This window comes from Notamacropus eugenii, chromosome 2, assembly GCF_028372415.1.
Source record: "Notamacropus eugenii isolate mMacEug1 chromosome 2, mMacEug1.pri_v2, whole genome shotgun sequence".
NCBI lineage: Eukaryota > Metazoa > Chordata > Mammalia > Diprotodontia > Macropodidae > Notamacropus > Notamacropus eugenii.
Genome location: NC_092873.1, coordinates 303084115 through 303098723, shown reverse-complemented (window position 1 = coordinate 303098723; position 14609 = coordinate 303084115). Strand labels below are relative to the sequence as shown.

Below are 14609 nucleotides of genomic sequence, written 5' to 3'. Positions count from 1 at the left end.
GTGATATCAAAACCTGCAATATAAGGAAGTCCTTTTATCATAGATTTAGAGCTGGAAAGGTGTTTACGCATGATCTAGCTCCCCTTCCTTGTTCTACAGAGGGGCAAACAGAGCCCCAGAGAGCTTGAAAATGATTTGCCCAAGATTACGTAGGTAGTAAGTGGTTGAGCTGGGATTTGAACCCCTATCTTTCCCCTATCCTTTTGACTTCCCAAGACTATGGCTTTTTCTACTGTATCTCATTGACCAACAATTTCTTTTCCTTGGGTTTTTACTACTAAAAATAATTTTAATTTTGATTTTTCACTTGTTACATACTGCATTTGATGCTTCAGTGAAAATGATTTAATCATATAGTTTTTTGAACAGCTAGAACAGCTGTGGGCAGCTAGAATAGAACACTGGGCCTGGAGTCAGAAAGACCTGAGTTCAGATCCAGACTCAGACACTTACTAGTTGTGTGATCCTGGGCAAGTCATTACTGTTTGCCTCGATTTCGTCATCTGTAAAATGAGCTGGAGAAGGAAATGGCAAACTACTCCAGTATCTTTACCAAGAAAACACTAAATGGGGGAATAAAGAATCAGGTATGATTGAAACAGCTGAATACCACCACCACTTCTTAATATACTAGTTATATCACCCTTCTGGTCACCAGCATCTCACCATCATTGGAGCTAACTTCCTTTTCAGTGTGGTTTGTGGTCACTTTTTTCCACTTTTAACATCACCCCAAAATACATTTCTACCAAAGTATCTTGGTAGATGTGATAATACTTTTTTGAAGACAGAGACTAAGTTTTATTCAACTATGATCTCACCTTCTAAGCCTTGCATGTTGTCATGAATTCAGTACATATTTGTTGAACGAATGGCGTTGTGTTTGAAGACTCAGATCGACCGTATTTTTGCAGATTAAGACCATTAGAATTCTGCTATGTTAATAATAAAATCCAACTTTTATGAGGCATCTTAAGGTTTGCAGAGTGCTTAACCTACATTTATTTTTTATCCTCAGGACAATCCTGTGAGGTAGTTGCTATTATTATTCCCATTTTCCAGAAAAGAAAACTGTGCGTCAGAGAGGTTGTGGTTTGCCTGAAGTGGAGCATTAAGCACTTGACATACACATGAGGGCCTGCTGCACAGATTTTTAGATCTCCTTTTCTAGAAGGAAAGCAGCTTTTGAGAGATCAACAGTCTTCTTTAGGAGAAAAATACAAGCAGAGAAGTAAAGACCAATAGACAGGGCTTCCAACTGTCTGACCATTACATACATACAGTTATCAGAGAGAAGTACCAATATCTGAGTTTTGTAGGGGGCTTCTTAGTGGCTTCCCAAAGTCTCATCTGGCACATGAACCTTCTTCTAAAGAGTAAAGCCCCAAAGTAAAACCTCACCTCAGAGAGAGAGAGAGAGAGAGAGAGAGAGAGAGAGAGAGAGAGAGAGAGAGAGAGAGAGAGAGAGAGAGAGAGAGAGTGTGTGTGTGTGTGTGTGTGTACATATCCACACACACATCCAGTTCTGGAGGGCATCATGACTCTTCTGACTCAGTCCCTCATTGAAATTAACAAAAAGCTTCCCTTAATGGGCTTCAGGTGAGGCTTTTTAAAGGGTGGGGAAGATCTTTAACTCTAATTAACATTACATAGGGCCACACTGTTAGTGAGTGTCAGAGGCAGTATTTGAACCTAGATCTACCTACTACATGAAGATGCCTCCCACTTATATTTTTAAACATTTGTTATTGTTCATTTGTTTTAGTTGTGTGTGACTCTCCATGACCCCATTTGGGATTTTCCTTAGTAAAAATACCTTTCCAGCTCATTTTACAGATGAGAAAACTGAGGCAAACAGGGTTAAGTGACTTGACCAGAATCACACAGCTAGTAGATAAGTGTCTAAGGCCAGATTTGAACTTAGGAAGTTGAGTCTTCTTGACTGTAGGCTCAGCACTCTCCACTGTTCTGCCTAGCTGCCCCTAAACATTCACCATTCCTCTTATATTGTAAAAGGGCAAATCTAAGGGATAGAACAAGTGAGGAAGATGTTTTTATTTTTAATGGTCAAATGGTCGTATCTGGATGGTCTGAATATTGTGTTTACTCTGGGAATTGGGCACTAACTCTTCAGAGAAGTAGAGTCATAGAGGCATTCACATGCTCCTTTCTGATAATAACTAGTAGGATACTTCCATTTCTCAAGGCAGAAGATGAAGTTCTACTTTAAAAAAAACAACAACTTGATATCAAAATATTTCATGGAAGATATTTCTAACTGCCAAACAATAGGAAAAAAGTGCCTGATTAGTTCATTGTCTTGGGGAAATCTGAAAAAACAAAACAAAACTGAAAAATGTAATGAAAAAATCTTTGTGAGAGCTAGGTCACTTTAGTGTCCTGGGAACAGGGCTGGAATTGGAGGCCCTGACTCCATTTACCAATACTGCCTCTTGTTAACCTGGAGGATGTTGGGTCACTTAACCTCAGCTTCCTCATCTTTAAAATGAAGGCATTGGACTTGGTGACTTCTAAAGTCCTTGCCATATCTAAATCTATGCTTCTGTGTGAGCAAATGAACGGGTAGAATTCAAGTTTGAAAAGCCTTTTATTTTCTAAAATCTTTGCCACACCAGTAGGTGACAGCATGAAAAACTTGCTAGGCTGAGAGAATAGAATAAATGGGGGGCAGGATAGGATGGAGGGAAATATAGTTAATCTTTCACAACATGACTTTTATGGAAGTCTTTTGTGTAACTACACATGTATAACGTATATTGAATTGCTTGCGTTATCAGTGGGGATGGGTGGGGAGGGATGAAGGGAGAGAAGTTGGAACTCAAAGTTTTAAAAATGAATGTTAAAAAAATTGTTTTTATATGCAACTGGGAAATAAGATGTACAGGTAATAGGGTATAGAAATCTATCTTGCCCTACAAGAAAATAGAGGACAGGAGGATAAGGGAAGGGGAGGGGTGTGATAGAAGGGAGGGCAGATTGGGGGAAGGAGTAATTAGAATGCACACTGTCTTGGAGTGGGGGAGTGGAAAGATGGGGAGAAAATTTGGAACTCAAAATCTTGTGGAAATAAATGCTGAAAACTAAAAATAAATAAATAAATTTAAATTTTAAAAAAAAAGGAAGAAAAAAGAAAAACTTCCCAGGCTAAACCTAGTCCTTCTTTAAAACCTCATTACGTTTTCTCTCCACAAAAAAAAACCAAACAAACCACAACAAAAAACCAGACTCCATTGTTTCTTATTGACACTCCCTTTTCTTTTTCAAGTAAACAGTGCTGCTTGAGTGGCTTGCAATGACAGGAAACTCAGTAGATATTTCATCCAATAGAATCATACTCCAAGGATTTTTAAATTTATCATTGTGGGTATGGCAGGTACCACTTCTATGAATGCAGATTATAACTCCTCTGTGCTTTAGTAAATTAACTAATCTTTTAAAATTATTTTAAAAACAAACATTTTCTCATTAGGGAAAAAAATAAAAAATAACTCATTTTAACAAATATACATAGTCAAGCAAAAGAGATCCCTACATTGGTCATGTTCAAAAATGTGTTTCATTCTTTATCTTGGGTCCATTACTCTTGGAAGGAAGTAGGTTGTATGCTTCATTATTGGTCTTATGGAATCATGGTTGATTGATCATTGCATGGATAAGGGTTATTAAATGTTTTTACTTTTTCATTTAATAAGCAGTTATTTTCTTAGCTTCTCACCCCATTCCTCTAATTTAAAATAAAAACAAAGTCTTTATGATAAATTTGCCTGGTTAAGCAAAGCAAATTCCCACATGGTTCACATTCAGAATGTATGTCTTATTCTGTCTCTTGAGTCTAGAAGTAACTCTCTTTTAGGAGGGGTAGCATAGATCACTATTCCTTTGGAATCATGGTTGGTCATTGTGTTGCTCAAAGTTCTCATGTTTTCCAGTTGTTTTGTCTTTACGCTGTTGTTGTCATTGTACAAATCATTCTCTTGATTCTGTTCAGTCTGAATCAGTTCATGTAAGTCTCACTAGGTTTCTCTGAACTCGTCTTTCTGGCATTTCTTAGTGCACAATGGTATCAGTTTGCTGAAGCTGAATTCAGAAAGCCAAATTCATAGTCATGAATGGTATTCACCCTTGTATAATTTGTTCCACTTTTTTGTGGCAACAAGGAGAGCTTTGGTAGATAGATTTATGAATTGCTGTTGCATGGTAAACAGCTTTATGCTGATGAACTTCTCTAGGGATGTACCTGCCTTCAATTTGAATGACAGATATACAGACTTATACTTGACTCTCCAGCGTGGTTTAGGTCTGGACAGACTTGCACTCCCCTGGGCATGGCTTTAGAAAACTTAGTCTTGTACCTCTATACCATTCTGACATGTTGGAGTGGAAGAGCAGAATTTTGTGCTCTTGAAACTAATTGTGTAATTGGATTTAGTTATAATTACAGGAACATTGTTTATGCTTTCTTCAATGCTGTAGTGTTTTCATTTCATTTATATATGTACTAACAATGAGTGCTTTCCCCCATTGTCCAGTATAATGATTTACGTAGAGTGTTTTGCTTTTCTTAGTGCTTCAGAAATGTGAGCTATTATTATTACTGTCTTTCTGACCCTGGTTAATGATGCAAGCTTTGTATTCTTGATAGCATAGACTATTCAGCCTTGGCCCATATCTTGTGAAATGTAGTTATGCTCTTTGGCAGAAAACCATCTGAATTAAACCTTTTCCTAATTCCAATCCCTTTCAGTCTATGAACCCACTTCTGCTTCATCATATGCTTCAATTAATCAACAAGCATTTATTAAACATTTATTGTCATCCAGGTCCCAGTTCTAAGAATGGAGGAGACTGAGACAAAAATGAGAAGCTTCCTGCCCTTCAAGGGGCCCCTAGTCTCCCAGGAAATTGAACTTGAAAATCTTGTTTAATATCATTTTTTCTTCTTATCATAGAAATTTTAATAGAGATACTGAACATGTGACATTACATTTTCTGTTTGATTCAGGAAACATAATTAAGCACTAAATATGTGCCAGGTATGGTGCTAAGCACTGGAGATATAAATAAGAAAAAGGAAGACTGTCCCTGCCTTCTCGAAGCTTATAGTTCAGTCGGAAAGAAAGCTGGGAAGAGGGGAAGGGAAGGGTGCCAAGGTGGCACTGCCTTGGAGGCATCTTGTTAAGTGGAGTTGAGACTAAGTAAAGCAGCTGATGGAGAGTATGGTGCTCTGCAAATCTGCCCCTTTGTGAAGAAAGGCTTTGGGAGAAGTTGAATGCTCCACACCCCACCTCACCCCCAACCCTCCAACCTGAGGGGAAGGTGGATGAGGGCATAGAGAAGGTGCTCAAAAACAGACTCAGTCAGCATGGTGATTAGATTTCATATCATTAGCTTATCCTAGATTGAGCAAGATGGAGTGAATATAATATAATAATTACATACTATTGTAAAATGCAACATTATACCGACTTGGTAAGAAAATCTAGGAGACTTTTCATTATTTCATTTGGGGTTCTTTGAAACCCAAAGAAACTCATAATCTTAAAAGTTAGACTGTAAGCCTTTATTAATGGATTACACAGGCAGTAATTGTGTTACCCCTGTGGCCAAAGTGAAACCAGCTAGGCCTTTGGTCTGAAACTTCAGGCACTTTCACAAGGGAGATGTCCAGCAGTGTTGACTAGGAAGTAACTATTGAATTGAAGCTACAAGGGTTAACCATGGGTGATAGGTAGGATACTCAAGGATGACTGCAGTTGGATTTTGGCTAGCCTTTTAGAGCTTGGCACTTTCTCTGCAGTGACTATGATGGCTTAAGATCTTGCTTTGAATCAGTTTTATAGGAAGCCAACCACTACAACAATACAGATTTCCAGAAGAATTTCTGGTATGGTACTATGTATTTTTTTGCTGCTATTTAAGTAATGGTTTCAGTGGTAAGCTGTTGTTTAGGATGGCCTGTTAGGTTTCCCCCATCATTTTTTTCTTTTACATTGGGTGGTAGAAGAGGGTTATTTTTGTTCTCTTGCTTTATTTGACTGTATGTGCTTTCCTCTTCCCTCTTTTCTAACAGAATAATACAACAGATCTTTGCAGGATTCTTTGCAAATTCAGCAATTCCCGGCTCCCCCCATCCTTTTTCATGGTAAGCAACTACCTGCCTCTTGCCTTCTTATGTTTAGTGGTGCCATTTTGGATGTTGCACCTCTTATCACTCTCATGGTGAAGAGAGCAGCCACATGTGAGCATCTAGATGGGGCTGGCAGGTAGGTGGGTGGGTTTGGTTTGAGGTTTTTGCTGTGCTGTCCTCTGTCTCACATATGGTGAATTGCTTTTTCATTCTTAATTCAGTATAGGAAGCGAATCCTTAGAAATGAGAACATTTCCTCTCATCTGATTTCACTTACACAATTTGAGGAATTCCTTTCCTCAAAGGAAAGGTTTTGGAGGAGCAGTGACTCCCCAGAATGGGATCCCTTTGCCAATTCTTCCTGGGGCTTGGCGAGGTGACCCCTCCTAATGCTGTTTGTCTCATCCCATCTGCAGGAGTGGGATGCTGCACTCCAACCCCGGGGACTATGCCTGGGGTCAGGCGGGGCTTGATGCCATTGTCACCCAGGTGAGGAGCTGCCTTTGTGAGGATGTCTATTCTTTGTGTTCCCTGGGTCCCAGGCTTCCCTTCCTCTTTTTAGTGCTGCTTTTATGATGGTCCCTGCAGTCACCAGCATTTACAGTTTTTCCCAGTGCCTAAGTCTGAGTTTTCTATTGGACAAGAAATCGGTGTGGCACATTGTCTGGAAAGTGGTTTCCACCTTCCTTTGGGATTTAAATGATTTCCTGGAAGATGATGTTTAAACCCCAGTGAGAGGGGAATTTTCTAGTAGAAAGCATTTTGTGTGTGTGTGTGTATGTGTTTGTGTGTGTGTGTGTGTGTGTATTTGTGTGGCATGTGTATTTAGATGAATTTGGTCATTGATTCTATAGATTGTCAAAGTCAGGAAACGATTGTCACATTCTTCCTTTTCCATCACTTCCAGCTTCCTTTCCATTTACTGGTAAATAAGGTTTGCCAATCAGTACCTGTTACTGTGAACCAGTCTGTGATCTTATTTATAGCATCACCAATATTATGTTCCCCTCTCTCTTTTGTAAGTTACCATGTGACCAAATTTTTGCCCAATTATGTCTCAGCTGAGCAATTGCAAGCCCTCTACCTTAGCTCTGGTGTGATATCAACCTGGCCTTATGCTCTGGAAGACAACCTAAATGCCTCTAAAGCAAGAGGCAGAAAAACCTGTGTTTCTCAAAGTCCTTTAAAGTTCAAAACAGCTAACATGCCCCCCCCCCCCCCCCCCCCCCCCCATTATCTGCCTTCTCCTGTATTAGCCACCTTCTGTTGAAGTGTTAAGTTGCCTGCATTTTTCTTTTGCAGCTCTTAGGACAGTTGGAAAACACTGGGCCTCCCCCAGCTGATAAAGAAAAGATCACCTCTCTTCCAACAGTGACAGTAACTCAGGAACAAGTGGGTGGGTTACTTTTCTTACCTGTTATCTTCTTTTCATTTTGCTGTTCAGGATTTTAACCTTCCTGTGTGAGAATCTTTAGGCTGCATTGGGTAAGGCTGATACTCTCATAGTTCCCTACCAGTCCTTTACGTTTACAGGTACGGAGAGATGTAGAGAACGGGCTTTTCCTTTGCATGTACTGATTGACCAGCAGTTTGTTGAGTGTGCTGTGTGCTTAGCACTATGATAGTGCTTACCTGTAGGAATCCAGACAAACATAAGAGGTAGTACTATCCATCAAGAATTTTGTAATCTAGTTGGCAGTCATGTGAAACAATCTAATAAAAATGTTATCAGTACCATATAATCTAACACAGGTGCATGAGGAGTTCAAGATGGGGGAATCTTCTGGAGATGGGGATGTATTGGAAGAGTTGGAAAAGACTTAAAGGAGGAGATGGGGCTTGAGCTAAATCTTGAAGGTTGAGAGATGTCAAGGGAGCTAACAGGAGCCAAGTCACAAGTGAGAATGAGTGTGAAGAATGAGTGGAATGGTGTGAGGACATTGGACAGGGGTTATGTTCTGGTATATAGAAGTCAGTGACTAAGTAGATTATGGAAGGCCTGGATAGCCAGGCAGGGCAGCTTGTGCTTAATTACTCAGACAGGCCGTACTAGGGAGTCACTGCTAGTTCTTGAACCGGACAGGGTGAAATTTGCCTTTTAGGAAGACAGTTCTGATATCCTGGGGAAGAAGAAATAAGGAGGAGGAGTTAATTATCTGGAAGGACTAGCAAGGCAGCAGTGGGAATAAAGATTGAAATATATATTAGAGACATTTTAAAGAAAGAAATAATAAGATGTCAAGTAGGTTTGAGAGGGAAGAGTTTTAGGGCTTTGTCGTGGGAGTTCCTCTGGGAAGGAAGGTGAAGTATACCATTAATCAAACGGAGTTTGGAATAATGGTAATAAGACCTCCAGATGGCAGTGAGTGAGTGTAAGGGAGTGATGTGATGAAAGTTTTATTTTAGGAAACTTAGTCTGGAAGTAGTAGGATAGATTGGAGTGGCAGAGAAATTAGTGTCAGAGTGCTGGACTAGGAGTATCTTAAAGTCATCCAGGTATGGGGGGAGTGTGTGTGTGTGTGTGTATGTGTGAGAGAGAGAGAGAGAAAGAGAAGAGTGTGTGAGTTGTGTTTTGGAGGGGGAGACAGACAGAAAGAGAGAGAGAGAGAGAGGCTGGGACTGGAATCTTAGTAGGATATTGAGGATATTAAAGCTACAGTGAAAATGAGACCCCCATATCCTTTAATTCTTCCAGTGTGGAGGTCTACATTCCAGCTGTTGTGGAGATGGGGATAGTGCCGTCTGGGGACATGATAACCAAGCTTCTTTTGGGAGGGTTTCTGCCTTTTGGAGTCACCACTGTCACCTGCGCATGGCAGCCTCCTTGGACTGGAGTGAGCTAGGAGACACTCAAAAAAGAGCCTGCTGAGGGGTGCATCTCTTCCCACCCAAAGGAAGCCTGCATTACGGTTCCACACTGCCCCCTTGTGGTCAGGCCCTCACCTGTACCTCGTGCCAGTGACTGGCTCCTCCATTCTGGCAGGGAAGAAAGCAGTGACTGGAAACCTGGAGCAGCAGCCCTTCAGTCCTTCCTTAGGATTGGGAGAACGCCACTGTTGGCTGGGGAGAAGCAGACAGCCTCAGGTTTTATTTATATGGCAGCTAAAAAGTTTAGGAAGATGTTTCCCTGGTTTTTCTTTTTGTTGGAAAACATAATTTAAACTAGATTTGTTTAACCTGTGATTGAAAATCCAGGCCTAATTAGTTCAGATCCAAGCTTATGGTAGAGAAGATCCTGTTCTGCTGTGATTCTTTCCTCCATTTTGGGTTAAAACTCACAGCTCTATCCACCATCCACTGTCTCCTCCTGCTTTTCCTCTCTCTGTGCTGTTGCTGAGAAGACAAGGTCAATTTGAGGAGCTTTCTTTGGTGTGTATTTTTCATGACAAGTATTCTCCCTTTACAGATACGGGTCTAGAGTGTCCGGTGTGCAAAGAAGACTATGAAGTCAACGAGCAAGTCCGGCAGTTACCTTGCAACCACTTCTTTCACAGCAGCTGTATTGTGCCATGGTTGGAACTGGTGAGTTTGGTTCCCAACTACTGACTGGCCTTCAGTAGAGCATGTGAGAGGTATTAAGGAGAATGCTGTATAAGAGGAACCAAGTAATATTCCTGACCCAGACTTGAGTAAAACCTTTGCTGGTTTTTAGAAAACGATTGCTTGCTTGGTGCCTGTCTGTCTGTCAAGGCCAGATAGCATACAACAGTAGGTATCTGTAGCCATTTCCCTCCTACCACCAGTTCATGTTAGTTCTCTTTGGTGTTTTGACCAAAGAGACACTAGAGTGTGTGCAGCATAACTGGGGGGGTCTGGTTTCTAGTGCAGCTGTTTCAAGTCTCTTTGAAGTTTGAGCTCAGGTTTCTGTCTCAATCCAAGGCCTCACAGTAGATGTGTTTTTCAAGTGCATTTTTTTTTAATTAACAAAAATTAGGTTTTTTTTTTCTCCCTCTGAACCCTCCACCACTAACAAATATGTACAAATATGCATAGTCAATCAAAACAAATCTCTGCATTGGCCATGTATCCTCCTGCACCCTGGAGCCATCACTGCTCTGTGAGAGGAGAGCTGCGGGTTTCATCGTTAGTCCTCTGGCATCCTGGCTGATCACTGCATTGATTAGAGTTCTTGTGATTTGTTTTTACAGTGTTGCTGTTGTGTAAGTTACCCCCCTCAATTCACTTTGTTATTTCACATGAGTCTGTGCAGGTTTCCTCGAAATCATTCCTTTCCTCATTTCTGATAATACTCTTGAATTCCATTTCATTCATATGCTTTAATTTGTTCAGCCTATCTCCAATTGATGGGCATTCCCTTAGTTTTTTGCCACCACAAAAAAATGTTGTTATAAATATTTTTGTACATATGCCTCCTTTCCCTCGCTCTTTGATCTCTGGGATATAGGTGTGACCACCCACAGCAAGTGTTAGGGCTGCCTCTTGTGTCCAGGGTGTTATGCATGCAGCAGTGGATTCTGTTTGAGTGATTTTCAAGCTTTCTGGTCTTGGGACCCCTTTATATTCATAAAAATTGAAGACTCTTAATCCAATAAATGCAATAAACTCTTTATTAAAACCTGCCATGTGCCAGGCACTGCACTAAGCCTTAAGAGCTTTTGTTTATTATGGATTGCATCTGTATTGGAAATTAAAATGGATAAATGTTAAACATATACACACACACGCACCCCCCCCCCCCACATATATCTTAGCAATAATAAAGCTATAAAACATTTTTATGGAAAAATTACATTTTCCAAAACAAAATTATTGAGAATTTTGTGTTCTTGCAAGGCTTTTTTTTGTCTGGCTTAAGTAGAAGACAACTATATTCTCATCTACTTTTGCGTTCCTGTTGTGATACATTGTTTTAGTTGAATTATATGAAACAAATCTGCCTTCATACACATGTAATTAGAAAAGGAAGAGGTATTTTAATAGACGGTAACATCTCAGTATTATTATGAAAATAGTTTTGACCTTGAGGGACCCCTGACAAGATCTTCAGGTAGATAGATAGTTCAGGGGGTCTTTGAACTTTACTTTGAGAAACATTGCTATGTATGCTTCCCCAACTTTTCATTAGAATGTGTTTTCTTTTAATCACATCTTGGCCTTTTTCTACCCATTTATTTTCTTTTTTTCAAATCAGGCTGCTCACTTTTTCTCTGGTATCTGTGTTTCAGCATGACACGTGTCCTGTTTGCAGGAAGAGCTTAAATGGTGAGGACTCAACTCGGCAAACACCAAACAGTGAGACCTCTTCAAGCAGCAGCTATAGCAGTGACAGCCAACTCGATGACCCATGGACTTTCTGAAGCTCAAGACCCATTGAGCTGGGGCCTTGGTAGACTTACTACAAATGTAAATTGTATAAAAAATAGTATGTGGATATAGGAACCTCACCAGAAATCCCAACCCGTAATATTAATGCAATGAGTGCTGTCCCTCTCCAGATTTAAAGTTAGCATTTACAGATGGAATTGTATCTATAGCCGAATGCTTCTCTTATTCCTGAATTCAGAGTGATGACTTGATTTTATACTTGTGAAACTTAATTATGTGTTTCTTTCAGAATGAAATAAATTCCTTAATAGTCTAGTTAGGGTTCTGCTCTCTGTCATGCTGCCTTGTAATGGAGGTTCTGCTTTCTCCCCCAGCCTCCATCTCCCCCATCAGTGTAATTTAAAGTAAATGCAGTGGAACCAAAACCCCATGGTCCTTTTGGCATAAAGTCTTAACTGGATGAAAGTGGCTCCTCCTGGCTGGGTTAGCTATGAAGTCAGGTGAAGTGAAGCCAGAGTTTTGACTTGAGCTTCCAAGAGCAAACTGATGGACAGTTAAAGTGGGAAAGAGAAAGTGGCTTATTAGTCTGTCCCTTTGGTTTTGCTCATTTTTCTTCTTAAAATGATACTTCAGGAGGAAGCAGTTCCCCTTGAGAGGACAAAATGGTATTCTTGTAGTCTAGCTGGGACCCTGCCCTGTCCCCTTATTGGGAAAGGATTAAAACAGGATGAAAGCCAAAGGGACAGAGGAATGTGATGCTTAGGTTTAGGATCTATAATTGCCCTCAACTCATAGTAGGTTCCTTGTTTCCTGCCTGTTGTCCTGGGGACCTCCTGAAGACATCTCTTCAGGAAATGAATGGGATGTTTTGGAAACTGCTTGAGTATCCAGTTCATTGTTACTTGATAATTCATTGATCTTCAGGAATTTAGATTTTTATGTTTTCTCTTTTTAAACTTTTTTTAAAAACACATTTCACTTGTAAACCTTTGCTGTTCTGCCTGGTTCTTGCTGCTGTTGGAGTCATACCATTTGTGGCCAGGTCCAAGAGCACTCAAGGAGTTATCTGACTTAAGGTCCTACTCTGTAAACCTACAAGCATCCCTATACACATGTACACAGCTCTGTGGAGCATTCATTTTCTAAAGCTGAATAAATGAAGAAGGTCAAGAATGTTGTTGGAGCTTCAAAGTGTCACATGGGAATAGTGGGGCTGTGGTGATGGCCTGAGGCCATGCTGGGGCTGGGGAGGGGTTGGGTACTGGGGGAAGCTGACACTAGCATTACTTATGGAGGTCACAACTGCTCCCTGTTTTGAATTTAGGGGTAGAACCATTGAAGGTAAATCTGAGGGGGAGAGTCTTTTGAAATACAGATACCTTAGGAGGAGAATCTATAATCATTTCTTGACTTACTGGTTCCCCTCTCCTCCTCCTTTTTCTCCTTTCTTTTTTCATTTTCATTGAACATCATGTGCTGTAGCTCTGTTTTAGTATGTCATTTTTGGCATAGAGCTATTGCTATACAAATGAGAGCAACTGGAACAGGGGTCACTGATGAAAGGCAGGCCTACCAGGGTGTAATTCAGCTTGGGTCAAGAAAGGAAGGGAGGCCAGCCGTTTCTTGAGAGCTCAGGTGTTGGTTTGATCTGTTGGGATTTTGTAACAGGAGCTAGTGGTGGTGTTGGGGCTGCTCCAGGAGTCTACTGCGACTGCATTCTTAAAGTTTTGGGGTCCATTCCTATTTTTTGATTGGCTGGCATAAACTCTGGTCTATTATTCTTCCAAGCCAGATTTTTTTTTTTTTTTCAGTAAATGTCTGCATATAGGGGGCAAGCAGCATTTGTACTGAAGTTTTCTGGAGTTGTAGAGAAGATATATGACTTTGCAAAATGTGTATATATCTTGACTGCAAATGCCACTAACAGCAATAGGCAAAGTTATGTAAAATCTCCATTTTATCTGATGTAGAAGATTGAGGACATGAAGAATAATTCTCCAGTGTTAGTTGTGTTATAAACTGTGCTTCTCAGAAATGTATGCTTCAGTTCTGCAGTTAAACAGAATAAGGAATGAATAGTGTGCTCTATGGGCAGACACTAGCCAATGATTTATGGAATAATACCTTTGCTCCTTAACTTTCATCTTTTAACCCATGCTGTGGACCCTGAGAAATAGATGTGCCTTTCTTTCATAACTCACCAGACAGTGTGGCTTTTCTGACCCTAGGGATTAAAGAGTTATTTCCAGTAATATCCTATCCATAGATATTCCTTATATGGTTTGGGGGCCTATAATCAGAGTGTAAGAGGCTAGATAGCTAAGATTGATTAAGGAAAAGATTTCTTTACTTCTGGACGTGCTTACCAAGAAACAGATTTACAGGGTATGTGGAAGTCAGGGCAGTGTTGATACTTCTTGTAATGCCTTCTCTAAGGTTGAGAGATTGTTTGCCTATGTCTTGGAAATGTGACCTCAATCTCTAATCAGCAGGGTGGCCATCACTCTCCATAATGAGTGACCATTACTTGTGTAGTTTTAGACAGAACATAGGTCCTGCTCTTAGGGGACTCAGCTCCTAAGAATAGACAAGTATAGTTTGATGTCTTACACATGATTTTTCTTTTTTTCTTTTTCCCTAATCTTCATTAAAGGTCTTTTAAAGTTTGAGGTAAGAAGGTAGGAATCTATTCTCTGTATATATTTAATCAGGGAAGGCTTCCTAGAATGAGGTGTGCAGTGCATTGATGGTATGGTGGGCAAAATGGTAGCCAGAGAGTTGCATATGGTAGCTCTTCTTGACTAGCCGCAGTCTTTGAGGCAGTAATTGGACTTAGGATGGCTCCAAATCCCTGTGGTAACTTTTGGGCCCCTAATGTGGTGGTGGTTCTAGTTGGAGTAGTCTGATTTTCCTTGCTATTGGAGGCAACCATATTTCATTTTCCACCTGCCTGGATTGTTCTAACATTTGCCATACAGGTCAAATATTATTCAGGTTTCTCAGTTAAGTGTGATGGGCAAAAGGAGGGATGGGGGAGCAAGATAATCAAGAAAATGGCGACACTTGGGATTGGATTTCCCGCAGAGACCTGATAACTAAAAAGCTGTAACAAGTATGAAAATATCATACATGCCCTGAGTGGGGGCCCAGATTGACATTTGTTCCCCTATCATGT

The 14609-nt window shown here is 40.4% G+C and overlaps 1 protein-coding gene across 4 annotated transcripts in view; it reads left to right on the top strand.

Moving 5' to 3' along the window:
• The window catches only part of RNF115 (ring finger protein 115), a 52315-nt gene extending 39708 nt beyond the window's left edge, over positions 1-12607 (top strand). For all 4 annotated transcript variants that reach the window (XM_072644627.1, XM_072644629.1, XM_072644630.1 and 1 more), the window contains 5 exons: positions 6092-6163; positions 6565-6637; positions 7451-7544; positions 9555-9670; positions 11335-12607. In XM_072644627.1, the coding sequence (XP_072500728.1) occupies positions 6092-6163; positions 6565-6637; positions 7451-7544; positions 9555-9670; positions 11335-11466 (487 nt within the window). In that variant the 3' untranslated portion in view covers positions 11467-12607. The remainder of the gene's footprint in view (positions 1-6091; positions 6164-6564; positions 6638-7450; positions 7545-9554; positions 9671-11334) is intronic.
• Positions 12608-14609: the final 2002 nt, after the last annotated feature.